This window comes from Accipiter gentilis, chromosome 19 (genome assembly GCF_929443795.1).
Source record: "Accipiter gentilis chromosome 19, bAccGen1.1, whole genome shotgun sequence".
Classification (NCBI taxonomy): Eukaryota; Metazoa; Chordata; class Aves; order Accipitriformes; family Accipitridae; genus Astur; species Astur gentilis.
In genome coordinates, this window is record NC_064898.1 from 25,178,631 (window position 1) to 25,203,991 (window position 25,361).

The 25,361-nt window shown below is 44.1% G+C and overlaps 1 protein-coding gene across 4 annotated transcripts in view; it reads left to right on the forward strand.

Moving 5' to 3' along the window:
• GUCY2F (guanylate cyclase 2F, retinal) overlaps positions 1–25,361 on the forward strand; it is a 52,602-nt gene that overhangs the window by 11,041 nt on the left and 16,200 nt on the right. For 3 of the 4 annotated variants that reach the window (XM_049823495.1, XM_049823496.1, XM_049823497.1), the window contains exons 6-18: positions 2,806–2,902; positions 3,670–3,804; positions 4,645–4,725; positions 5,737–5,913; positions 6,827–6,983; positions 8,291–8,440; positions 10,572–10,720; positions 11,975–12,138; positions 12,422–12,614; positions 12,742–12,916; positions 19,240–19,338; positions 21,503–21,597; positions 22,653–22,738. In XM_049823495.1, coding sequence (XP_049679452.1) covers positions 2,806–2,902; positions 3,670–3,804; positions 4,645–4,725; positions 5,737–5,913; positions 6,827–6,983; positions 8,291–8,440; positions 10,572–10,720; positions 11,975–12,138; positions 12,422–12,614; positions 12,742–12,916; positions 19,240–19,338; positions 21,503–21,597; positions 22,653–22,738 — 1,758 coding nt within the window. The remainder of the gene's footprint in view (positions 1–2,805; positions 2,903–3,669; positions 3,805–4,644; positions 4,726–5,736; positions 5,914–6,826; positions 6,984–8,290; positions 8,441–10,571; positions 10,721–11,974; positions 12,139–12,421; positions 12,615–12,741; positions 12,917–19,239; positions 19,339–21,502; positions 21,598–22,652; positions 22,739–25,361) is intronic. The other variant, XM_049823498.1, reaches the window with a different exon arrangement.

The following is a 25,361-nucleotide window of genomic DNA, read 5'->3' on the forward strand; positions in this document are numbered from 1 at the left end:
GGCTGCCATGTTAAATGTCTTTTTTCTTATTCCAGATCATTCTTCCCTGGATTTCTGTCCCTGATACAATCCTGTTTCCTATGAAGCACCTAGGATGACCCTCTTTACTTTCTTCATGTACTAAAGAGAGAGAGAGAATATCTCTGGAGAGGGTTCAGACCAATTACTTAGGATACCTCTTTATCACCACGCAGATTCACTCCCTGTTTTGAACTAGAGTCCAGCTCCCTGATCATTAACGTGTATATATTAGTCTGGGCATGGGATCTTTGGGGCAAATTAAGTAGTCTGCTGGGGAAATGACCATTTCCAACAATTGCATAGGTCACACTTGCGTCCTGACTCTATATCCAAGGTGGACCCAAGGTGGCATGGACTGGGTGGTCCAGGAGCTATATGGGTTGCTCTTTGGCAAGGACACTATGGCCATAAGCTAAGGTAATCTGCTCCAAACTGGGCCCTGGAGTAATCTGTCTCTCATTATTAATGTCTACGTGGTGCATGGCTGAAATAAGACTGAAGAAATTAGAAGACATATTTACTTAAAAGCAATGAGTTCAGCAGAGCAGGGTTCCTGGATTTTCCCATCCAGCTCTGCCTCTCAAATCATCCCAAAACATGTTTTCTCTCTACCCTGAATCATCCCTCCAAACCCAGATGATATAAGGCCACCCAGCAAGCAACACCCCAAACAGTTCCTCTACTTACAACACACAGCTGCTTCTGATACCTTATAATTGCAGGCACTGAGGAGGTTGCCTCCATCCACCGGCACTGTAAAGCCCTTGGCCACCAACCTCTACAATTACGTAAATAAAGGACAATCTTTCTGCCTACTCTACTTGTAAGGTGTTCCACAAGTACCAGACTGTGCTTGGGAAGGCTCAGTCATGAGTAAAGATGTATGGCCATCTGCAAGGGGGAAAAAAAAAAAAAATTCTAACATGACTCAGACAATAATTTATGTTAGGGAAGGGCATGTCTGGAACTAAATTTAAACCACAGCATGGTCTGAGTTCAAATGTGGGAGCTCTGGTCTTAGCTCTGCCAGGAATATGCTGCATGACTTTAATTAATGAGTCACTCTACTCTCTGTGCTTTGCTTTCAGCAGAGGGGTGCTTTCCTCCATGCCTGGGGGAGAGGACATGGTTGACTGAGCAAGGTGAAAAGTACTTGAGTAATAAGTTTTTTGCGTGAAGCTGAGTTGGGTGGCTTCTGACAAAGCAGTTAGAGAAAGATTATAAAAAATCACCCTAGGTGATGCCTGTGGCCATATGGCCAAGGCTCCCTCTGAACTCCAAAAAGCTGTCTGTGCTCTTCTAAAATGCCTGGAGTGGTACATGGTGATCTGTGGATACCTTCTACAGTACAGTTAGCAAAAGGCATCCTATTGCCCACCTCATCAGGAAAAGTCTTAGGAGTGTGCAGATCAGACATCTGCTGTAGTGTAAACAAAGTTCCTTAAACAAAAAAAGTGACATTGAGGGCAATGGGGGTGCTTTCCTTTCCCTTGTCTGTTCCTGCTTGGTGAGGTTTTGGCTGTCTAATAGATATAGTGTGCTTTGTGCTCAGTGTTAGACCTTGACATCTGTTGAAATAGTGGGTTCAAAATGATGGGGTGTGACTTCTGCCTCTTTCCTGAGTCCCTAAAATGGCCATGTGGTGGGTGTTAGTGTCAGATATATCCCAGCTAAAAACTAACAATGAAATTCTGGAATATTTCGTATTGATTTGCACGAAGTGGACGTAAGCCTGTTTGAACTATCCCATGAACACGTAGTCCTTGACAGTGCACCATTTCTTGTTGTGGTCTCTTCTGCCTTGTAAATTCAAGAGAAGCTGGGCGAATAGCAGGATGCAGTCAAGCAACAAATAGCATCTTTGCTGGTCTGATGACTATACTGAATTTTCTCTCTTGCCCGAAGCAATTCTGCAAATCTGGTAGACCATCAAGGAGTGCAGAGAGTCACCCCTTGGAAAACAGGCAGCAGCATCCTGTGGAGATGCCAGAAGCACTTTTGTCCTGTATTACACAGTGCGTGATAGACATCCCATCTGGCTCAGGTCCTGGAAGTAGATCTGAATCAGCACAGTCTTCTTGATCTAATTACTCCTGACCAAGAAGAACAGCCCTGGTTCAGCAATATTGCTTCCAAGACCTCCGTGCTGCATCGCACTACACCACACGCACCAAACTGCTCATCCCCTGTAGCTTTTCCCTCTGTACGAGCTTGCGGTCATTACAAGGAGGTATCTGGCTGTGTGCTTCATACTGCACCATGCTACAATATAGAGATTCAGCCAGCACATTTTGATGGTGACTTGCATCCAGGTAGCTTTTATAAATTACCTGTGGTTCAGTTTCAGGCCCTAAGAAAGTTTGGTGTGCCTAAGAGCTGTTTGCTTACCAGCCAGATTGGCTGGTCTACTAAAAACTATTATGCTGTCCTAATGGAGAATGATTTGGAATATGAAAAATAAAACCAAGCAAAACAAAGTATGCATTACATACACATCCAATTCATATTTGTAACCAGATTGACTCAAGAGGTCTATCTGTGATGAGATCCTTTGAGATTATAGCTTTTGCTGTCTGTGAATTGGATAACCCTTGTTGTTTGACTGAGAGGTTTTCAGTCCAAGTCAGGACATTGTGGTTTGTCTACTGCTTTCACCCATGTCCATCCCTGCTGCCACACCACATGCTGCATTTTGCTACAGGGAAGCCAGATGTAGGGGACTCAATGGTGGTTAAACTGGTTACCTACCTAGAAATGATAACTGTGGCTCTCCAAATCTCCCAGGCACAGTATCTTGAACAGCCAGCTATTCAGGGGACCTAACAAGATAATACTGACCTTGGATGACCTCGTCTTCATCAACCCAGAACTACATAAAAAGGTAAGTCCTTCCACTCGTGAAATTAATCTGGTGGGACCCTCGAAGACAGGTTTGCTGTATGGTATTTGCATACCCGTGAAGGTCTGGGAAGTCATTTCCTTCACCATGCCTCATTTGCCCCTGCATGTCAGAAAATTTCCAATATGCTGAGTGGTTTTGAGTCTTGGATGAGATGCACATGCAGTGTCAGAGCTGTTATGCTGATGTAAAATTGTACCCTTGGTTGTGTTTATTCTAACAGCCAGGGCTTATTCTTTGTTCTTGAGACTGGATGGCAAAGTATAGTTCAAGTCCATCTTAGCGTCTGCATCCAAACTACCTAATGGGAACCATTCCTGGTCTGTGCTGGCTCCTGCCCAGGGCTGGGGATCTCCTGGGGGAGTGTTATTTCACGGAGACCAGAGCCATGCCCAGGACCGTGCCAACGATATGGACTTCTGTGGAGCAATCCCTTTGCCTAGGTCACTGGCACAGATACAGGCTTGTTGTCGATGCCAGAGGAGACACTTCCCTGTGCCTTGCTCGGAGAGACTCCTGCCTCCTTTGGTGTCTCCCCTAAGCCACAGCATTTCCATCACCTAAAGTGCCGCTGTAGTGTTTCCAGGCCTAAATAGCCTTTTAGGAGTATTCAGAGAGGCAAGATGGGAAATTTGGGAGGATGGGGAGGTTGCTAGCATGGGTGAAATGTATGGCCTGAGGCAGAGCTGGAGTGGAGGTTTATACCCAAAGGCAGTAACACTCTTGTACCTGCATTTCTTGCCTTCCAGAGGCTGACCTTGGACAGTCTGACTGATGCAAACAGCGTAGCAGCCGACGGCCGAAGCTTGAAATCCATAACCCGCTCCTTTTCCTTGAAAAGCACAGCTGCCACCCACGAAACCTCCAACGTGGCTTTGTATGAGGTAGGCAGGAACCTTGCGCAGCCTTTGGTTCACTGAGCTGCTCAAGTGAGGGAAGTCTTGGGCTGCAGTACTACAGGACCCAGGATGGGGACACTGCTGACACACCCTAAGGGTGAAAATAAGTTCCTCCCAAGCATGGACTTACCTGTGTTTAAGGTGACTTTACCCCAGTCCTCACCCTGACACTTGGAGTCATGTGGGGTGGTGGTATTCGACATTCATAGGTAGCGTTGCCAGGTCTGGTCCCTGTTAGAGACGTCACCGCCTAAAGGCACCATGAAGAACCTTTCTTAAAAGACAGCCTTTAGGTAGTGACATCTCCAACAAGGACCTTTTTTACAAGACAGGATCCAAATACATAGAATAAAGGCTATCAAATTCCCCTTTGTGCCAATAGGACTATATGGAGTTTAAACAAAGGCAATGGCCAAGAAAACTCAGCCCATCCATCGGTTCTTTCCTGAAAACACTGCTTTTTGAAAAAATGGCATGGCAATTTTTTCCTGAAAAGGAGCAGAATAAACTGGATCATTAATGCCAGAGAAAAGTTCCGGACAGAGTTACTTTCCTTTTTAATCAATTTATCATTGTTTATCAGATACTAATACACCTTCCAGGTATGAAGTTCTGATCCAGGTGAAGGTCCTGCCTCACCCCATTTTTTGAGGGTTTGCTGTGGATATTCTTGTTCGGGTGCAGTACAGAAAGAATCTGCTGCCAAGAACATTGAAAATCCCCAGCCACTTGCAAAGTCAAGGATCTGGAATTCACACCTAGGTCCCCATGTTAGCTGTTGCTCAGACACTTGCTCTATCACTCACCCACCTGTATTGTGGACAGGGAGACTGGGTGTGGCTGAAAAAAATTGAGACGGGAGCAGTTCACAATCTGCGGCAAAGCTCCACCAGCATCTTGAGGAAGGTAGGAACTGGGGATGATGGGGCACGTGGAGGGAGGGTTGCTCCGGGGACTTTTGCAGCTGCGGGGTATTTTTATTCTCCTTGTCTCCTGTTTATCCATTGAATCACACATCGCGGCTGTCAACTGAGTCTTGCCCGGTGAAATCTGGTGGAATGGACCATGCACGATTGCAATCTGGCAAACTGACGCGTGTGTCAGAGTCAGCAGCTTGCAAAACCCCAGCCTGGACCTGCCGCTTCAAAGCTGGTGCGAGGCTGAATGTATAATAAGTCCCCTGAGTGACCTTGTCTGGAAAGGCAGAGTGGTTTGGAGGAAATCACGCCTGCCTGTGTCGGGGCACGATGATGCACTGGTAGCTATTTTCATGTGTTATTTGTTGACAGTGCGGCACAGACGCGGTTGCGCATTTCTCTGGGATTTGCTTTGTGTCTACAGCTAGGGTGCCTGTTAGAAGTTTCCTTTTAGTCTTCCATTTTATTATTATTACTAAATGACAAGCAAATGCATTTATTTTCCAAATTCAAGGCCATTAGTTGTTGGCAGCTACTGCTAACGTAGGAGTGGCATTTTTATGCATATAAATATAACAAATTTATCAGGGCATGCCTCCAAAGGCACCATTGATGGATGACTTTGGATCCTCCAGGCATGGTACTGCTTTCCAGATGAGACCAGAGCTGGTGCAAGTTTCCACATGCTGAACTCGGTTTACCCCAGAGAAGCCATTTTGTCCTAGTAAAAGATCCAATCCGGCTTGTCTAAAGAAAAACAAATTTCTGTTCAGTTTGCTTTTGCTGTCTTGTTTTCTTCGTCTTAATGGATAGGCTAAGAAAAGCAGAGCTTAAAAAGAGTGTGGGATAGCTGAAAATAAGCAGCAGAGAGGTTTGCTTCCCCATCCTTGTGTGAAAGACTGGGAGTACGAGAAGGAGAAGGACATCTAATGATATAAAGAAGCTTCTGAGCAGATGTCTGGCTGACTTGGTCTTGCTGTGATTCACCATCTTGTTTCAGATGAAAGATCTGCGTCATGAAAATGTGAATCTGTTCCTGGGCTTTTTCTCTGACTGTGGCATCTTTGCCATAGTGACGGAATACTGCTCCCGAGGAAGCCTGGAGGACTTGCTGAGAAACGAGGATATGAAACTGGACTGGATGTTCAAGTCCTCTCTCATGATGGATCTAATTAAAGTAAATCCAGTGCTCCTGCTGAGGCATGACCTGCATGTAACTTCTATATTGACATAGCTATTTCGTCCGTGACTTTGGGATTTTTATAGTAACGCAGGGAAAACCAATGTAAATGTAATTACACTGGTATACAGGGTCTTTAATGGAGACCTCTTATTCTTGTTGTTACCATCTGAGAGAAGCACTGTTTCGGGTAATTGGACTACATCCACGCAGCAGGATGAGAGATTAAAACTACACGTCAGGCTAGAACTGATCACCTAGAACAATGAATTTTGTGACAAATTCATACTTTCCAAAAGCCCTTTCTTGTCATAAATCAGACATGCCTCCAGCATAAAACCAAACCATAGTCATCTCCTGTCACAGGATGGCTACACATGTGGTCACTTTAGAAGAGTGTTCACACACTTCCAATCATGTCCCATATGTTTCCATCCCCTAATAGTGAACTACCAGTCTGGGACAGGTGGCCTACAGAGGGTAAGCTGCCAGAACCATTCTTGAAGCCCATGATCCACCTTCTGATCCTCCTTGAGGGTGCTGGGTAAGGGCAACCAGCTCTTAATGGTTTCCCTTGACCAAACCATTGGGTACCACTTCTGTCCACCTTCTTAACCCTTAACAACTTCTGAGTGCAATGAGTCCTAGGGCTACAGAGGGAGGCATCTGACTGTTCCTAAAGCTGCCAGTCCTTTCCAGTATTCCTTTAGGGTGCAGATAGCCCAATTCTTGTTCCTAATCCATTTCTGAACTTTTCCCACAGTTTCATGGGCTGATCAGCACTGCATTTGACATAGACTCAATGCTGTATTTGATGCCATCCCAGGTGACAATTTGGCTTGATGTCTCTGAGTGCTGACAGATAATGTAATTCTTAAGGAACAGCCTCAATCTTTTCTGTGTTTCACAGGGAATTAGGTATTTGCATCACCGAGATTTTGCCCATGGACGTCTCAAGTCTCGTAACTGTGTTGTGGACGGCCGGTTTGTGCTGAAGATCACTGACTATGGTTATAACGAGCTCTTAGAAGCACAGAAATGCCCATATATTCAGCCACTCCCAGAAGGTAGGTGCCATAAGGAAATTTTTTTTTTTGAAATATTTGTCCATTGATTTAACAGATGCTTGTCCTAATGCAATTGCAGGCCAGTGGCCACATAAGGATTTATGTGCTCAATCTCATGACATCTGGTTATCTGTACACAACGCATTCTTATAGGAAAGGATAAGCAAAATTTTTTCAGAATTCCTGAAAGTGAAGTGAATAGCAGGGTGTCATGGTAAGGAAAAAAAAGATTTTATTGTAAGCGGTGACAGAACTTAAGCTTGTCGTAGTTGGAGAAGGATTTAAGTGCCCCTGAAATCTGATCAATCTTGAATTTCTGTGACTGGTGGAGTTGGCTTCACATCCTTCACCCCAACCCCATATTTGAAATTTTAGGTTAACCCAAATGCAAAGAGCCTTGTTTTGTAAAACTAAGCCATCTGGAACACAAGATGATACAGGTCTCTTTGAAATAGGTCCTCTACGTGCCAGTCACCAAAGGCTGCCACATGACATACCTACCACTTAGGGACAGCATCTCATGGGACCAGGTTTGGAGACTTTGCCAGGACTTCTTTCACCTGGCCATTGCCTTGGTGTTCCTTTGGTATCTCAGTTTATTCTTGAAATCTGGTTTCAGGCAGTATGTAGTACTTTGATTCCTCTGTCACAGGATTTGTTTCCTACACATTTCCAGTGTCTCAGATAGGGCAGTTGCCAGAAGACCTTCTTCTCCTCTCTTACAAAAGTTATATATATTGCAGTAGCTGAAATGTTCCTTATTCCCATTACTCAGAACGCACAGTTACCAGGGTAACTTGGATTATAAAGACTGATCGTACTTCAAACTGCCACAAGCTGCTTTTACAGAAACTATTTTCATCTAAGAAGAACTACAGTATATATTTTATTATATTATATTAACTGTTGCTTTGTAAAAGAGCAGAAACAGTAACAAGAAATTCAGGCTTCAGTGCCAGCATTTTGTCTGAGAGATATTTTCAAACAAAAAAAAAAGCATTAATGCTTTTGGCAATGGTGTGAAGACTTCTTATGTAGATGTTTAAGTCTGGTGGTTTAGCATCTAAATTGTTAGTATAGCAAATATTTTTTTAAAGGTAGAGTGAAAGTTGGAAAACTCAATTTTTTGTCAGCATGGAAGTTTAATATTTCTAACACATCACAAGAAATAAAAGACTTGATCCAGTAAATAATGAAGTATGTTCCAAGCTTTCCTCAAATGACTGAAATGAATTGTTCATTTAAGCACTTAATTTGCAATAGTCTGAGCTCAAGTGTAAGAAATGTGATGCTCTTGATTTTTTTAGAATTACTGTGGACAGCTCCTGAGTTACTGAGGGACCCAGACATGCTCAGAAAAGGCACGTTCAAAGGGGACATTTACAGCTTTGCAATCATCCTACAAGAAGTGGTTGTTCGGGGTCCACCATACTGCATGTCAGAACTCTCCGCTGAAGGTAGGCAACTGTTTCAGTACATTTTTAAGGCTTTACACAGAGCACTCAAAAGATGTCTGGCCAAGCCCCTTGAGTAAAACATTAGTATGGAAATAATGTCCCAATCTCATGACCTTTCTCAGTGACAAAAGGCTGTTTTCAACAAAACATCCATAATAAACATCAAAATGTGTGGTTCTGATCTCAGTGGCAGTACAGGACTCATCAGTGCTATCAGTGGGGTCGGAGTTCTGGGTACCCCCAAGACGATTCAGAGCTGGCCAGCAGTCAGACCCCTGCAGCACCTCCAGTTCCCTGTCAAAACTTGGACTTTTCATCATGGTGTGGAGTGAAATCTGGTGGCAGAATTTCCCATAGCTTGCAAACTCCTTTGATTCCCACTCGTCAGCCCTTTTATATATGTCATGGGGTTGAGGATTTTGAGCTGGACCCGTTGCTAGCATCCTGTTTGTGCATCTCCCCATCTATTTTTCCTTAACTACTTCCCCATTTAAAGAGGTTCTCTCTTCAGCAGAGATCAAAGTGATACATCATGACCCAACTGACAGGTATAAGGTGGCTTGTAGCAGAAACAGCAAATAAGTGAACTCTTTAGGAACTGCTCATGGTGCAACTCTTATTAGTTCAAACCATGTTGTCCATGCACAAGTAGAGCAAACACATTGCAGTCAGGGTCAGGTCACAAGCACTTGAACAGGGAGGGGGTGAGAACAATCAAAAAAGAGCTGATTTCAGTGAAGGACCATTCTCAAGTTTTAAGCTGGACCGTCACCAAGTGGGGTATGGCCATTTAGTATCTGCCTGTTCAGCACCTGGAAAAATAGGGCCCTGACCTTGCTGCCCCACAAGCTGCTGCAGCAATGCAGTGACAATGATGGTTGTGATGTAACCTGGTCTGTAATTCAGAGCTGGACCCATGATGTAGCCTATGATGTAATTATCAGGTGTCCCCCCACCTAGTCCCCCCGGGGAACCTCCAACAAATGTTGCATGTAGTGCACTCCAATTTCCTGACCTGATAAAATGATGAATTTCTACTCATTGTGTCCTAATCCTCAGGGAACTTTCACCTGTGGTGTGAACTTTCAAACCATCTGGGGAAGGCATTTCCCCTTGGCTGCCCCTGGAAATATTTGGGCCAGGCGCTTTGTTTAGTTCATTTGGTGGAGACTGGTGGGATGAGCCAAAGAGCTTTAAAGTAAACTGTCAACACTGAAAAACTTTGGGTACTCACAGTAACAGCTGCGGAAATGCAGGGCTGCTGCCAGAAAGCGGGTGGTTTTCACTCCATTTGACTGCTCTCCACTACACAAAATGAAACCTTCAAGTACAATCACTTTGGGTTTTTTTTTAAGCAAGAAGATACAGTTCTACCTTACAAACCCCACATTTCCTCCAGGATATTCTTACCAAGAAATACCTAAATTGAAGTCAGGGTTGGGTTCAGACATCACACTCCCCCGGCCGTGCTTCAGCTTTCAACAAAACCTGCAGCTCCGCTCCTTCGCTGTAGTGCAGTTTTATCTAAAAACCACAGACTCAAGGACTGATTTCTCAGGGTCTGAAAGCTCAAGCCCAGCTCCTTATTAGTCTTGTTTCATCTCTAGATAGGGAGTACTTCCCAGACATTGTTTTGAACCCAAACTCCCTCCCTTAAAATACTTCCCACTGTCTCCATTCCCATCAACCTCCTACACACTGGTTCCCAGTTAACAATGAAGCATCAGAGGCTGGTATCCTTCTTGTCTGGGGTCAACCATGACCCTCTGCTCCCTTAGAGGACTGCAGATCCTAATGGACGGAGTCAGAGACAATTTCACTAAATATAGGTCTGCAGGCTCACACATCCATCTGTCACGCAACCTTCCCCCATCCAGCCACTTTATTTCTCATAACATGGTTCTCCAAGGACAAGAAGGCAGATGAATCTCCTATCTTTTAAATCTTCCGAGAGACTCCTGGCAGAGGAAAGCAGAAACCCCCAGCTTCATTTGACACAGCCATTGGGTGCTGAGGAATAACAGTGATGGTTGAAGGAGCGAGCAAGGGACAGATGAAAATGTCTATATCCTTTGTCCCCACCAAGACCCTCCATCTCACAACATGCTTCCCATTCCTCTCTTTGTCACAGAAATTATAAAGAAAGTGAAGAAGCCCCCTCCCCTGTGCCGCCCAAACATAGCCCCTGAGCTGGCCCCCCTGGAGTGCATCCAAGTAATGAAGCAGTGCTGGAGTGAAGCCCCCGAACGACGTCCAACCTTTGAGGAGGTATTTCATAAGGTCGGTGAGTAGAGCAGCAAGTGCAATCCTTTGTTTGTACTTGGCAGTAAAGTACATTTTTTTTCTTTAAGTGAGCCCTTAAATAATGATTAAAGAGGTCCCAGAGCTCTAGTCTTGCCTTTGTTATTGGGTTATTTTGTGGGTCGTGGTGTCTGGCTTACACCTTGTCCTGAACTTGGGCTGCCATGGTACCTGAACTTGGGCACCCATGGGGTGTGAAGCAGGCGGGACGTGGGCTTGGTGTCTTCACATTTGCAGTGTACCTGCACAGAAGCTCTTACGAAGATCAAAGATCTGTAAATTATGATAGCATCTTCAGATCAGTATGTTTTTTGATCTTCTAAAGTATTTAAAAGGTGATTAACTTAAAAATTCATCAAAGGCTGTTAAACAGAAAGATACAATGTTTGGCACAGGAGGTCTCTGAACTGCACATTGGTGGAGGCTGGGAGCATATCCCAGGGAAATATGACTGTACCTGAGCCCTGGTTGAACAACTTTCCCAGACATCTCTTACTGGCCAGTGTCATGGACAGGAAACGGCAAAATAAACCTCTTGTCTGATACAGCAGTAGTGTTGCTATGTTCTTATAGGGTTAAACTAGGTAAACCAATACCCATAATTTTTACCTTTCAGTTCTACGAAACTATGAATATTTTTACACCCATGTGACTCCACTGTTGAGTCTAAGGCAGCTTCTGAAGCCACAGATTATCCAAATGGTCCAGAGGCTCATCTTCAGGTCAAGAGGAGAAAGCACAACTCAAAGAGGAGCTGGGGATGGGAGGTGGCAGTACACATATACGCCAGTGTGCAAAGGTGGATTTAAGACCAGTAATACATAAGCAGGTTGCAAGTGTTGCTAATGCCCTGAAATTTGCACTGCTGAATGCAAATGGCTGCAAGGTACCCTAAAGATTAGTCATGGGATAAATGAGTGTGCAAATTTGCAGCATGATAAGACTCCGTAACAACTCACATACGTGTTGTCATCTCATGGAAGGTAGTGTTTCACTTAACCCTCCCTGAAAGTTCAAAGAGGAGCAACGTGCTCCTGGCCAGCTTCCGTAGTTATCATTGCAAATTCACCCTCTAGTTTGCCTTTTTCCTTTATTGTCAAACTCTTGCCACTGACAAAGTCAGTCTTTAGCATTGTCCCTTTAAAATAAGTGTTTGCTTTTTGTTCCTTTCCAAACTTAGTGCTACAATGGTGTAATGAGATGGAGAAATAACTCTCCAGTTTGATTTTCCAGTTCAAAACCATCAACAAAGAGAAGAAGACCAATATAATTGACTCAATGCTCAGGATGCTTGAGCAGTATTCGAGCAACTTGGAGGATTTAATCAGGGAGCGGACTGAAGAGCTGGAGATTGAAAAACAGAAGACAGAAAAACTACTGTCACAAATGCTCCCCCCGTAAGTACTGGTACTCTAGATGGTAAAAAAAAAATACAGCCCATAGCTAGACTGGACAAAACTGTTCCCCAGAAGTGAGCAAGACTGCAGAGCTGACCTCCAATTTTGGCAATCTCCTTGCGATCAAAGTAAGAAACTTTAACCAATGCTTGTTACAGCCATATAGAATCTTCTGTTTAGTGGATGATCTTCTGAGCACAGTAAGACAAGAGTGTCTGAGCTCTTGGGCATGTACTACAAAAGGGTTTGTGCCCTGTCATCTTTGCTTGCTTTGTTATTTCAGATCAGTGGCAGAAGCCCTCAAGACTGGTGGCACTGTGGAGCCGGAGTATTTTGACCAGGTGACCATCTACTTCAGTGACATCGTGGGCTTCACAACCATTTCAGCCCTCAGTGAACCCATTGAAGTAGTTGACCTTCTGAATGACCTTTACACGCTGTTTGATGCTGTTCTTGGAAACCATGATGTTTACAAGGTAAGGAGTACCTGGGCATGAGGATCAAAGTGTCTGTGGGTCAAACACTCTTGTAGTTTTAGTCTATGTCTCTTTTCCATCTTTTTCAATTTATTTATTTAATTTTTACTATAATGGTATTTGCTAGGTGGAGACAATTGGTGATGCCTACATGGTTGCTTCAGGGCTCCCAAAACGGAACGGAAACAAGCACGCAGCTGAGATAGCCAACATGTCCCTGGACATCCTCAGCTCAGTGGGAACATTCAAAATGAGACACATGCCAGACATCCCCCTCAGGATACGAATCGGGCTGCACACAGGTAGGCAGCGGCACTTGCCTGTGCCTGAACATCAAAGAACTCCTTTGCAATTGTATTTCCAGCTTTGAACGCTTTCTCCCTGCCTTCCCCAAAACAAGCACCCTTAGAAGATGCTTTAAAATCGTCCATAGCAGCAAGGGCATTAAAATGGAAACACAAATCCCAAGGAGGAAAGTGGCTCGGTATCATTTGGGGAGAAATTGTATGTTCTGTCACAGTAAAGAACTAAATCAGACCTGTTAGTCACAAGGGTTTTGTTGTAAGGGTGGCTCTTTGATGTGCCACAGGATCTTCACCGGTGTGATATGGAGACATCCCGTGATGTTTTTGTAACTCTGTTCTGAAATGAAAAAAACACAGAAAAACAGGCATATAGAGTGAAAGAAGGAAAAGGCTGGGGAGATTTTTTACAGGTAGGACATAACTGGAAGAATATGTGATACAGCTATTAAGAAAAAGTTATGTTATAAAGAAAGTAAATTATCTCTAATGTAGAAGTGATAATCTATTCAAATAACAGAAAAGTGGCTTGTTTCAAAAGAAAAGAGGAAGGTGGTTATTTTTTATAAAGTATAATTAAACTCCAAAATAAAAAAAAAAAAACAACCCAGTACAACTGCAGTTGTATAAGTGAATGTATGACTGGGATTTTAAATGAGGAAAAGACATCTGCTGTTATCATAGAATCAATATTTTTAGAAGAGATGTGAACCTTCAGAATTTTATACCATAGTCATCCATTAATAAATTTTTCCCAGCTGTTTGTCACCAGACTTCTTGCATCTTCCTCTAAGGTACCAGGTACTGACCATTGCGGGAAGCGAAATAATGAATAAGATTGTCCAGGAGTGGGGTTTATCCTTCTGCCTGTCTGAAAATGCCCACATTTTTGCAGCTTTGGCATACAAGTGTTTTACAGAAGTCAATATCCCGGTCCCTGTTGTACACATGGGGAAACAAGAGCAGAGGAAAGGAAGTATTTCACCCCAAATATCCCAAGAACAAAGCTGTGACTTGAGCAGAGCTAAAAACAGTATTTCGTCTTAGCTGGCCCTTCACAGAAGTCTAAAGTGTTAAGGAATGAATGCAGGAGCACTGTGAGTGTTATAGTCTGGCAGAAATTAGATGAGACTATGGCCCCAGCTCGTCTTGCCGAGAGCAGGAGTCTCTGGAGCACCAGCAGCACATTTTCAACATGGAACGAAGGGAATTGGGTGTGCAACATCTGCTGCTGCCTGTTGACAGCAGTTCTGCAGCACATCTCCCGTGCACCCAGCCAAAAATCTGTCCCTAGTTGACATGTACGGGGGGTAGTTACATTTTTGCTTGTTTTTATGAACTCTGGGTATCTGGAAAGCAGTGTTGTGAGCTGTTGTGCAGAGTGTGAAAGGAAGAGGAGGAGGAATTTGTGTTTTCTTTCTAAAGAAGCAGAAGCCAGATCTTGTTTTGCACAGATCTGGCAATGTGATACTGTCATGAGAGCAGCGAGAAATGCATGCTCCAAAGCAAACCAGCTCTCTGAGCCACTGAGCTGACAGCAGAGTTTGATTAACCCTAGACCCTGTTTCTCCTGAGGAAAGAGGCATGAAGAGGGAATCACCAGCATCATGAAAGCATTGAGGAAGCGCTTGGGAGAGAGGAGGGCTTGGCTAACACTTTCACTGTCCTGGAAAGGATGGAGAACGGGTGTGACCACCAGTTTTGCGGGCCAACTGCTCTCTGGAAACTGGTGCCAAGAAGAGCTCATGATCCCTTCTCTGAAAAAGTAGGAAATGCCATTTGGGCACGGGCTGACCATGTCCCTCCAATCCCAACGGAGAGCTGCACCTCTGGGAACTTCTGCCGGCCCATGTCCATGGTCTGCTTGTGGCAATGCAGGGGTAAGGAGAAGAGGTCAAGAAGACCAGTGTTTGGTCTGCAGTTTCTCCCCTGCTTTAAATGCACCCTTGAGTCTTGGCTCTCCTCTCTTGCCTTGACTGCATGTCCAGAAAAACTCAGCTGACTCAGCTGTTTCCACACCATCCATGTCTGGGCTGGAACTGGACGGTCAGGGAGAGCGGTGGTGAGAAGACAAGTTTTTCCACAGAGGCTGAAGAGGATCTGTTTATCAGTCAGGCTCTCTGGCAGGCAGTCCTGCACTTCGATCGAGCTTATTAACCTCTGCGGCACCACTGATGGTTGTTGCAGACTCTTAGCCAGCACGGCTCATTAACTGACCCTGCAAGCCCTGGCAAAGAGCCATTTCAAAACAAACCAGCGAACGTGTATAATTAAACAACTAGGCCATAACGTTCTCATCACAGGGTATCTGGTTTCCTCTGAAACTTGTTACTGTGGGAGATTTATTGCTGGAAGTTTTCCTTAGCCTTTTGCTGAAGCTGTCTAGACAAGGGGGAACACACACAGGCAGCGAAGGCAGCGAGTGAATTAAGTCCTGTATGTTTTCAACACGGAGAAGTCCTTTGGGCATGCTTGCACTGTAGGGTTGCTTTTGAACTAGTAACTTTCTGCAACAGGAGGACAGGCTTAAAGCAGTACTCTAGAAAGCTAGTACCTCTCCCTAAAAATCTTGCCTATCCTAGGGTGCGAGCGTTGCAGAAATGGTTTGGATGATAGCGCTAACTGAGTAGAAAACCTGAATTTAGGCACCCACGTGGAGGTGTTTCCAGGAGTGTTAGGAAGCCTGCGCTCATTTTGTGGTCAGTGGAGATATGGTGGACACGTCAGTGGACCCTGGAGAGCTGTTCAGGTGCAGGGGTGGAACGGCTCTCACCGCTCAGTTGACTGCATCGACTCGGCCTCCACCGACTACGGTAGGAGCTCAGCTGCCTATATTTCTGCTTCTTAAAATGGAATCAAATCCTCCTCAGTGAGGGCTGTTTTTTGACAGGAACCATTTTTTTGTGTGTCCTTACAACACATATTACAGAAGGAGCTTTGATCCTTAGCGAGATTTCTGAGTGCCGCTGTCATGTCATCACCACAAGATGAAGAGCGGTGATGCTGTGTGAGTTAGTGTTTTCTCAGGGAAAGTTCTTACTGAAGCATGAATTAAAAAGTCTCCAACAAGACACTTTTTTATGCATATGTCACATTAGTGTGCACACATTAAGGACCAGTTAGGCAAGCGTTAGGTCCTTGACCCAGTAGTATCAACAGTGCCTTTACACTTGTGCTATAAAAGTGCCTTTAGACTAGACCCTGAAAAAACTTCCTCTGGTGGTGGGTATAGCTCCTCTCCTGAAGAGCTTGAACCGAACCAGTGAGTACTGATAAGGATGAAAATTAAATTAGAAGAGGTTCTGAGGAGCAGTGTCTTATCCAAGGTTGCACGGCACATTGGAAGTAAAAAAACTACCATTAAATCAGGTTCTACTGATCTCCAGCAGTCCCTGCATGCTGTGTGTGATCCAGACATGCTGTGTAAGTCCTTGTAACATTTTTCATATGAACCATTCCTCCTCTCTTTTTTTTTAAATCTTTAAGTAAGTGATGCTTCATCAGGCAGGAGTTAAAATCTGTCTTACCTCTCAGTTTGAATCCTCTGTATATTATATTAAAATCCTGTCACTTTGACTCTGCAGCAACAACTTTTCAGAGGTCACAGCAAGAGGGGTTCTTGCAAAGTTGCCCATAGCTTTCAGCTATGGAGTTTCATTGTCCTTAAAATGTATCTGAAAACTGTATGAAGACTCAGTTTTTGTAACTAGGAAGGCTAAAATCACAGTAAAATTACATTGTCCTTCTAAATTAGGCTGTTATTATTATTATTATTGTTACTATAAAAACAACATAACAAAATTTTAACCTACAACTTTTTATATTATGAAAGACCTTACCTATAGCATCATTTCAGATACTGTTGATGATGTACTACATTCACATCTCTTGTAACCTTGCATGGGAAAAGACTTCCTAGATGTCAGTTTTGCTAAATCTTAACCCAGAAGGATCATGAAATTGAAAAGGCAGGCAGAGCCTGAAAAGACATATGACATAAATGCATCCAATGGAAAATACATAGGCCTGTCTTTTCTCTGCAGGAAGCCCCACACCTCCTTACATTGTTGAGACCGTTCTCTTTTTTTTTTTTCCTTTCTTTTTCTTTTTTTTTTTTTTTGCATTTATTTTGCAAGCCTGATATATTAAATTGTGGGTGATGAAATTCAGCATCTCATCCTTCAGAGTACAGTCCAAACATTAGCTAAGCCAAGTGCCCCAGATGACAATTGTCTGTGCTGTTTGGCTGTTACACATTTTCTCTCCGTGTGTGTGCATATTTGTGTGAATCCTGCGCACATACAGCTCCCTGAGAACTTGGCACCGGTTCTTCGGGAGCTACTTTGGAAGGGAGTGGATCTCGTCTAAAGAATGAGAAAAAGGAAAAATAAACAGATTTTGGCTAGACAGGCAAGCTAATGATGTCTTTGTTTCCAAGGAGAGGACACAGGGTGGTCCAGAGTGCTGCCAGCATCTCTGGACTTCCAAAGCTGATTTTCAGTCCTGTTTCACTGAGACACAGGGCATGTCACAGGGTCTGAACTTTAGGTTTCTCAGATGGAGAAGGAGGTCTTTTCAAAATGAGATTGCGATAGTACTCGAGCTTCCATGAACTCTGAACAAATTTCTCCAACATGATGGTGAACTGAGGTCCTACCACACAAGACCTTTCTCAGGCATAGAATCATAGAATCATAGAATCATAGAACTGGGTCTGGCTGAGATGGAGTTAATTGTCCCCATAGCAGCCCTTACAGTGCTGTGCTCTGTACTGGTGGCTAGAAAGGTGTTGATAACACAGCAGTGTTTTGGCTACTGCTGAGCAGTGCTCACACAGCATCGAGGCTGTCTCTCCAACATTTTCCCCCCACCCTCACTGGCAGGCTGGGGCTGGGCAAGATCTTGGGAGGGGACATAGCCAGGACAGCTGACCCAAACTGACCAAACAGATATTCCACACCATAGGACATCAGCTCAGCTATAAAAGCTAAGGGAGATGGAAGGGAGAAAATTTGTTATTTACGTTTGTCTTCTGGAGCAACTGCTATGAGCACTGGAGCCCTGCTTCCCAGGAAGTGGCCAGACATCACCTGCTGATGGGAAGTAGAGAATAAATCTTTTGTTTTCCTTTGCTTTTGCGCACAACCGTTGCTTTTGCACACAATCTTTGCTTTTGCTTTATTAAACTGTCCTTACCTTGACCCACGAGCCTTTCATTATATTTTCTCTCCACTGTCCAGTTGAGGAGGGGCGTGATAGAGCAGCTTTGGTGGGCACCTGGCATCCAGCCAAGGTCAACCCACCACAGGTTTGGGGTGGAAGGGACCTTGAAGATGATGTAGTTCCAACCCCCCTGCCATGGGCAGGGACACCTTCCACTAGACCAGGTTGCTCCAAGCCCCATCCAACCTGGTCTTGAACACTGCCAGGGATGGGGCAGCCACAGCTTCCCTGGCCAACCTGTGCTAGTGCCTCACCACCCTCACAGTCAAGAACGTCTTCCTTACATCTAGTCTAAATCTACCCTCTTAAAACTGTTACCCCTTGTCCTATGGCTACAGGCCCTGCTAAAAAGTCTGGCCCCATTTTTCTTACAAGCCCCTTTAAAGTACTGAAAGGCTGCAATAAGGTCTCCCTGGAGCCTTGTCTTCTCCAGGCTGAACAACCCCAACTCTCTCAGCCTGTCCTCACAGCAGAGGTGTTCCAAGCCTCTGATCATTTTCGTGTCCCCCTCTGGACCCGCTCCAACAGGTCCCTGTGTCTCCTGTGCTGAGGACCCCAGAGCTGGACGCAGAACCGCAGGTGGGGTCTCACCCGATCGGAGCAGAGGGGCAGAATCCCCTCCCTCGACCTGCTGGCCACGCTGCTGGGGATGCAGCCCAGGACACGGTTGGCTTTCTGGGCCGCAAACACACGTTGCTAGGTCATGCTGAGCTTCTCATCAACCAACACCTCCAAGTCCTTCTCTGCAGGGCTGTGCCCAAGCCACTCATCTCCCAGCCTGTATTTGTGCTTGGGATTGCCCCGACCCATATGGAGGACCTTGCACTTGGCCTTGTTGAACTTCATGAGGCTCGCACGGGCCCACCTCTCAAGCCTGTCAAGGTCCCTCTGGATGGCATAAAACACCGATGTGCAGTCCAAGCAATGCTTAAATTTTGATCACTTGTAGAAAGCACCAAGGCCAATGAGAGCTTTAAAATACCTTCTCCTGTATTCCTAAGTGGGTTTTGAATATCAGAGGAGAGGCTGCGCTTTGTTTGCCAGTGAACCCCATGATTTGTGCAGTACCATCTGGGTTATACAGATGATGTGTCTTTCAGGGCCCTGCGTGGCAGGTGTGGTGGGGCTTACCATGCCACGGTACTGCCTCTTTGGAGACACGGTGAACACGGCATCACGAATGGAGTCCACGGGCCTGCGTGAGTATTTGGGACAGTCCCTGGGGAGGGTGGTTGAACAAACTTCTCAAGAGGGACAAAGAAATGTGCATCTTTCATTATAAGCATTGCAATTGAATCAGGTCTAAAGAAAGGGGCATGTCAAATGACAAAATTCAAAGCAACCTGAAGGGGAGGGCATCAGCTTTGCCATCGTAGGTCAGCATTTAAGACCCTGCCTTCCAGCTCCAGTCCTCTGATTTGGATCCCATGAACCAAAATCAACATGAATCTTGCCCTAGATTTCTCCTACATGGGTTGGATCTAGACATGTAAAAAGAGCTGGTGGGAAAGAAACATTTACCTGCTTTTCAGTCATATGTGTACGCAGATCTGCTGTTTGTTGCCGTCCTTGGCTAAGACATGGATATGCAAACCATAGTGGTTGAGCTGGGGATGACACAGGGGACAGCGAGGGACAGCAGTGTCAGAGCCCAGGATGTGTTTTGAATTTGCTTTTGATGTTCAAGCTGTCAGTACAAGTTGGTTTCCAAAGGCAGTGTCTCATACGTTTTAATCCTTGATCTCTGATCTGCCTTCTCATATTTTCAACAGGTCTAAGAAATTACTTATTATGACTAGCTTACAAGATACAGGAAGTCTGTGATATTTAGTATTAAAATCTTGAGGTCATGCCAGGCTAGAAATATGCTGCTGTATATACGCCACATTGGAACTTTTTCAGTCTTTCATACAATCCTCACATTTCTAGCTCCAGTGATTTTGATTAGACTAATTAAGACTAACAATTAGGCTAATCATTAATTAAGGAAAATTGCCTTTCTTGTGATTATGGCTGGCTTATTTTAAGAGGCATGCATTGCATTTGGAAAGCAGTGGAAAAGAGGAAATACTTTGATAGCAGATTTCTAATGGCAAGACAGATATTTGAAGAATCTCAAGGTTTAGACCCTTGGAAGTGAAAAGTCCCACTGAGACTGGAGACAGCAGGAGCACAGCAGATACAAGAGCATCATTATACATTAATAGAAAAGTATATAGATACACAGTAATAGGAAGATTGTAGGTTAGCATAGCTCAAAGCTGTGTGGTCTTCCTCTGAATATTTGAACTGATGTTCTTTCTGAAAAAAATTTAACTGGTTCATCCCCCATCCTTCAAGGGGAAAGGGAATGTGATTGACACATTTGAAATAAAAACTCCACAAAAACAACAACAAAGAAAACTATTTCAGGGAAAAATGTTTTAGAAACATTCCCTGGTTCATTCACACCAGCAGAACAACAACAGATTTCAGTGAGTTCCAGCAATGGCTGTAAAACAAACTGAGGGAAATGGGAATTTAGTAGAGAGATAATCACAGAATCATAGAATCATTTAGGTTGGAAAAGACCTTTAAGATCATGGAGTCCAACCATTAACCTAGCGCTGCCAAGTCCACCACTAAACCATGTCCCTAAGCGCCACATCTACACGTCTTTTCAATACCTCCAGGGATGGTGACTCAACCACTTCCCTGGGCAGCCTGTTCCAATGCTCGACAACCCTTTCAGTGAAGAAATTTTTCCTAATATCCAATCTAAACCTCCCTGGGTGCATCTTGAGGCCATTTCCTCTTGTCCTATCACTTGTTACTTGGGAGAAGAGACCAATCTCCACCTTTGTCCTTTTTGTGTTAATGGTATTTCTGAATTACCGAAAAATCCAGATGGATCTAGATGCACAGCCACATATTCATTATGTCCCCTTGCAAACTCCATCTCTCTGCTCTTCATCCCAACTTTCAAATGATGTTGGATGCCTGTAGCAGGACAGCTGGTTATCTTTCTTTTCTTTCTTGCTCCCTAGTTATGCTGTGGCAATAGATAAAAATGGCATTTTTGATTCCAGCTGACAATGTTGCTGAAAAACCACTTACCATCTTTATTTAGAGATGGACTTCTACACTTGATGTGTTTGGCATCCTTCTCCAGGAAGCCCCCAGTGTAGATCTCCTCTCATCCTGTGCTCATTACAGCCCTACCTGGAAGGATCCGTCCATCAGCATCAAACTCTACGTAGAAGAGCACCACACAGCTACACGCCTGCATGCTTTGAAGCATTTTTCCTTGCCAGTATGAAGCAGTGGGGAATTCGCAGCGTGTGTGCAGTATAGTGATCCAGCTGTTTTGCTTTCTGTTCCCAGCTTACAGAATTCATGTCAGCCAAAGTACAGTGGATACGCTTCAGAGTCTAAATGAAGGCTATGAAATCGTACCTAGGGGAAAAACAGAACTGAAGGTAAGAAGGCCAGGGCTATGTGAAATGCTTCGCAGGGGAATCTTCTCGCTTAAGGAATTTTCATATGGAGCTCTTGTTTGGCCTTCATCCGCCACTCTTCTGCTGGTTCCTTCCCAAATTGTCCCCATCAGTTGTTTCAGTACATGAGGTAATTATTGAAGGACCATAGGATTGAGCAACCACCTGTATGTGCTGGATCTAAGTATTTATTTAGGACTCTCTTTAGTCCACCCTTGACAGAAGCTGCTACTTTTCACTGTGTCCAAATAAGACAACACCAAATAATTAAAAACACCACTTCCCCCCTTACATAGTCAATAGACAGAAGTAGGAGTTTTGCTTGCCTTAAACACCTTCAGTAAGAGATCTGAATATGGCCCCAGGTTCCTTAACAATCTTTCATGACAAGTGGAATCATCTCACCCAAGTGTATATGTCTGCAGGTGGAGATCTGGGGTAATTATTCCAGGTTTAGTCAATGGAAAGAAACCTTTACATAGTGGAGATAAATTGGCACTTTAGGAAATTATTAACCTGACTTACTTTCAGGGTCCAGTTTATGTGAAGATGAATGTTGCCCTAGAAGTGTCTGTTTTCCTCCACTTCTTCAGTCAAGGCTGACTGACGCTAATACAGATGCCTACAGTTCATCAGGTGCATCTCACCTTAAAAGCTAAATCATCAGTGGTGGGAGAGGAAGTTTTATTCTGATACTCAGCCGAGCAACAGTTGTAAAATCTCTCAATTAATGATGCTAGTGCTGCCAAGTAAGATGATTAGAGACCCTGTAGTCTCCCATTTCTGTTAAGCTGTGTAGTTTCAATGACCCAGCTCATGCGGGTCATTTGTAGGTGTCAGTTTGAATAAGGTCTCTTCTTTTAGGATAGTAAAATTCAAACCATCCCTGAACCATTGTGAAGGAGAGCCCATGATTTCCAGCCATTCTCTGTCTCTGGATATATATGAAGCCCTCAGAAAGCCAGTGGGAAAATTACATATTGAGCAGAAGGTGGTCTGAAAGCTGCTGTTTATCTGGATTTTTGTTTTTATTTTAGGGTAAAGGAGTAGAAGACACATATTGGCTAGTTGGGAAAAAAGGCTTTCTGAAGCCCTTACCTAAACCTCCTGAAATAAAGCCAGGGTAAGTGTGACTTCATCGCTGTTCAACACATTCATTACAAGTCCTTGTTCGAGTTCACAGGCTGAATAGCTGTCTTTCCATGTTATCTGTTATCTACAAAGTCTACATCATTTTCCTTAGGTGACTTACATTTCCAGGCAAAGCACTGGGACTCAGAAGTGATGCGGTTTCTTCAACTCCTCTCCTTTAATGATAGTTCCCAAGAAGTGGCATGGAAACTTGTTGCTTCCTGCCCTATAGTCCCTTGGAGACTGAGCACCAGATATTTTCTTCCTGAATCTCCTTCCTACTCTCTGTGTGTATGGGAGATGCACAGGTAGAGGTATTTTCAGATTGCTGGTGTCATCAGTATATGGGTGATACTCAGATTTTTCTCTCCTTCCATCAAACTCCTGCAGGAAACACCATCCTCATTCACCATATAAATGTGTTTCTTCCCTGTAGCACTGTCCATTCAAACAGAACGATAAGGAGACTTTGTGTTGTAAAAACATGGCACCGTTAGGTAATTAAAGACTTAATGATGTTGCCTCCGTACAAGCGGCGGTGAGCAAAGATTGAGCACTTGAAATTCATTAAGCCATTTTGTAGCTTTGCAATGCCTGACTTTGCAAAGGGAGTACTCCCTGTTCAGCTGTCACATGCTGTATGCCTGGAAAGGATGTTGTTGGCAGGACATAAAAACCAGGAGTGGGATTTTTTTGACAAGAACAGTGTAGTCACCCACATTAAAGCTAGTCAACCTTGACTCCCTTTATAGTCAACAAAGAGAAATACATGCTCAGGGGTCTGATTCGACTGGCCTGCTTGGAAGTCTGTATTAGAAGATGAATTGCCCTTGCAAGATGCCTGGTTTTTTGCCTGTAGAGAAGTCCTACAGTGACTAGCTCAGAGATTGATGTCTGACAGCAAACAAGGTCTGTTTTTATTTTGACTCTGACTTCCCCTGAGCTATCTTGTTCTAAGTTTTGCCTCATTTGTTCTTAGTAAAATGAAGAAGGCTTTTGTCTCTCTTTGCACATAATGGTAAACTACTTAGGCAGTTGCATATAGGGCAGTCCATGTGCTCAGGGTCCTCCTGGAGCCTTCTTGGAGTAGTATGAAATTAACAGTATTTTGGGCCATAATTTTTAAGTTATGTGGGTGTCAATCAGGGTGGAAGATAGGTTACTGGAACATAATTTTGAGGGGCAATATTTCTTAGGCTTGGAGGCATTTTACTGTTAATACTTGATGGAAATGAGCTATTGAGTAATGTGTGTTGGTATCAATGATGTATTATTCATGGGAGATACGAAACTTGGAGGAGCTTTGCCAGATTAGTAAGGTGGGCTGGCTTACCATGCAACCAAAGAAGTACCAAGACTTCTACCTTGAGAGAAGTTTCTTCTCATCCTGGTTTTACAGTCTAAAAGTCATGTGTTGGGCCTCTGTTGACTGTTGAGTTTCTTTCCATAATCCTCAAAAAGCCTGTCCTCTGGTCATGTGTGCCAAAGTCAGACTTATGCAGGCCCGAGGTGTTTCTAAACATGGATTGTAAATGACAGAAAATACATCAGGTCCAGGGGGACAGTAAGAGGGGGCAAAAAATTTTCCTACATACCCAGGATCAGGGGACCTTGAGCATCCTTGTGCAACCTCAGAAGACTCCACCAGTAGCACTGCAAAGAGGAAGGTGATCTTCTGCTCTTGCCCCTGATCTTCACTGTCCTTTTGCAGTTTTTCTCTTCCCATAGATCATCATACAGCAGTTGAATGAATGTGAAAGTAATCAGAGAAAAAAGCAAAATTATATGAAGCTGCATCTGTCCTAGTGAAGGGTCAAAATGAAAGCTATACCCCGTAGAAGTCAAATGGCAGAAAGAAGTAACTGGAGGTTCAAGCAAAGCAAATATTTGGAGAATTTCCTCATGCACAGGCTGTGCTATTGTCAGAGAGGTGTCAGACATGGCATCCTATTTTTCCAATCTTGATGGTTCAATTTTATGTCAGTTTATGAGATGTTGAAAATTGTTTCTCTGTTATGTCTTTATGTTGGCCAATACAGTGGTTTGAAGACACTGCTTGATACACTGCCATAGGAATTTCCTCATCTGCAGGCTTTTGTGCTGAGGAAGGAGGTGCCAAACGAAGTCCTCTTTTACTCATCTTTTCACTCTGGCCTGAAGCAACTCATTGTCTGTTTAGGTTTTTCTTTTCCATGAGGTCTTGAACAACCCAGTCCCTCATATCTGGTGAGATCAGTGGGCAGCAGCAGATTTTCTCCTCCTATTCATAAGAGCAAGGGACACATTCATCATCACTTGATTCCACACATTCCTCATCACTTAATTCCCAGTGGCTCATCAAAGGTAGCAACCTCCTCTGAGAGGTGTGCTGGAGAATTTCAGTCCATAGTTTGGCTTGCTGCCTGAGCTCTTGACTTAGACCGTTACAGGGAATCATACTCATTAAGTATTAAAGAACCAGGAAAGGGGATTTGCTTCCCTGACGTAAGCTTCATCTTCCATGTTTCTTACTGCCGTGACAAGTCATAGCCCTTGAGATACGGAGTATTTCAGGCCTTCACTTGCAGTGCTTTGTGGAAAAGACAGCAGATAACATAAAAAAAGTTCTAACTTCC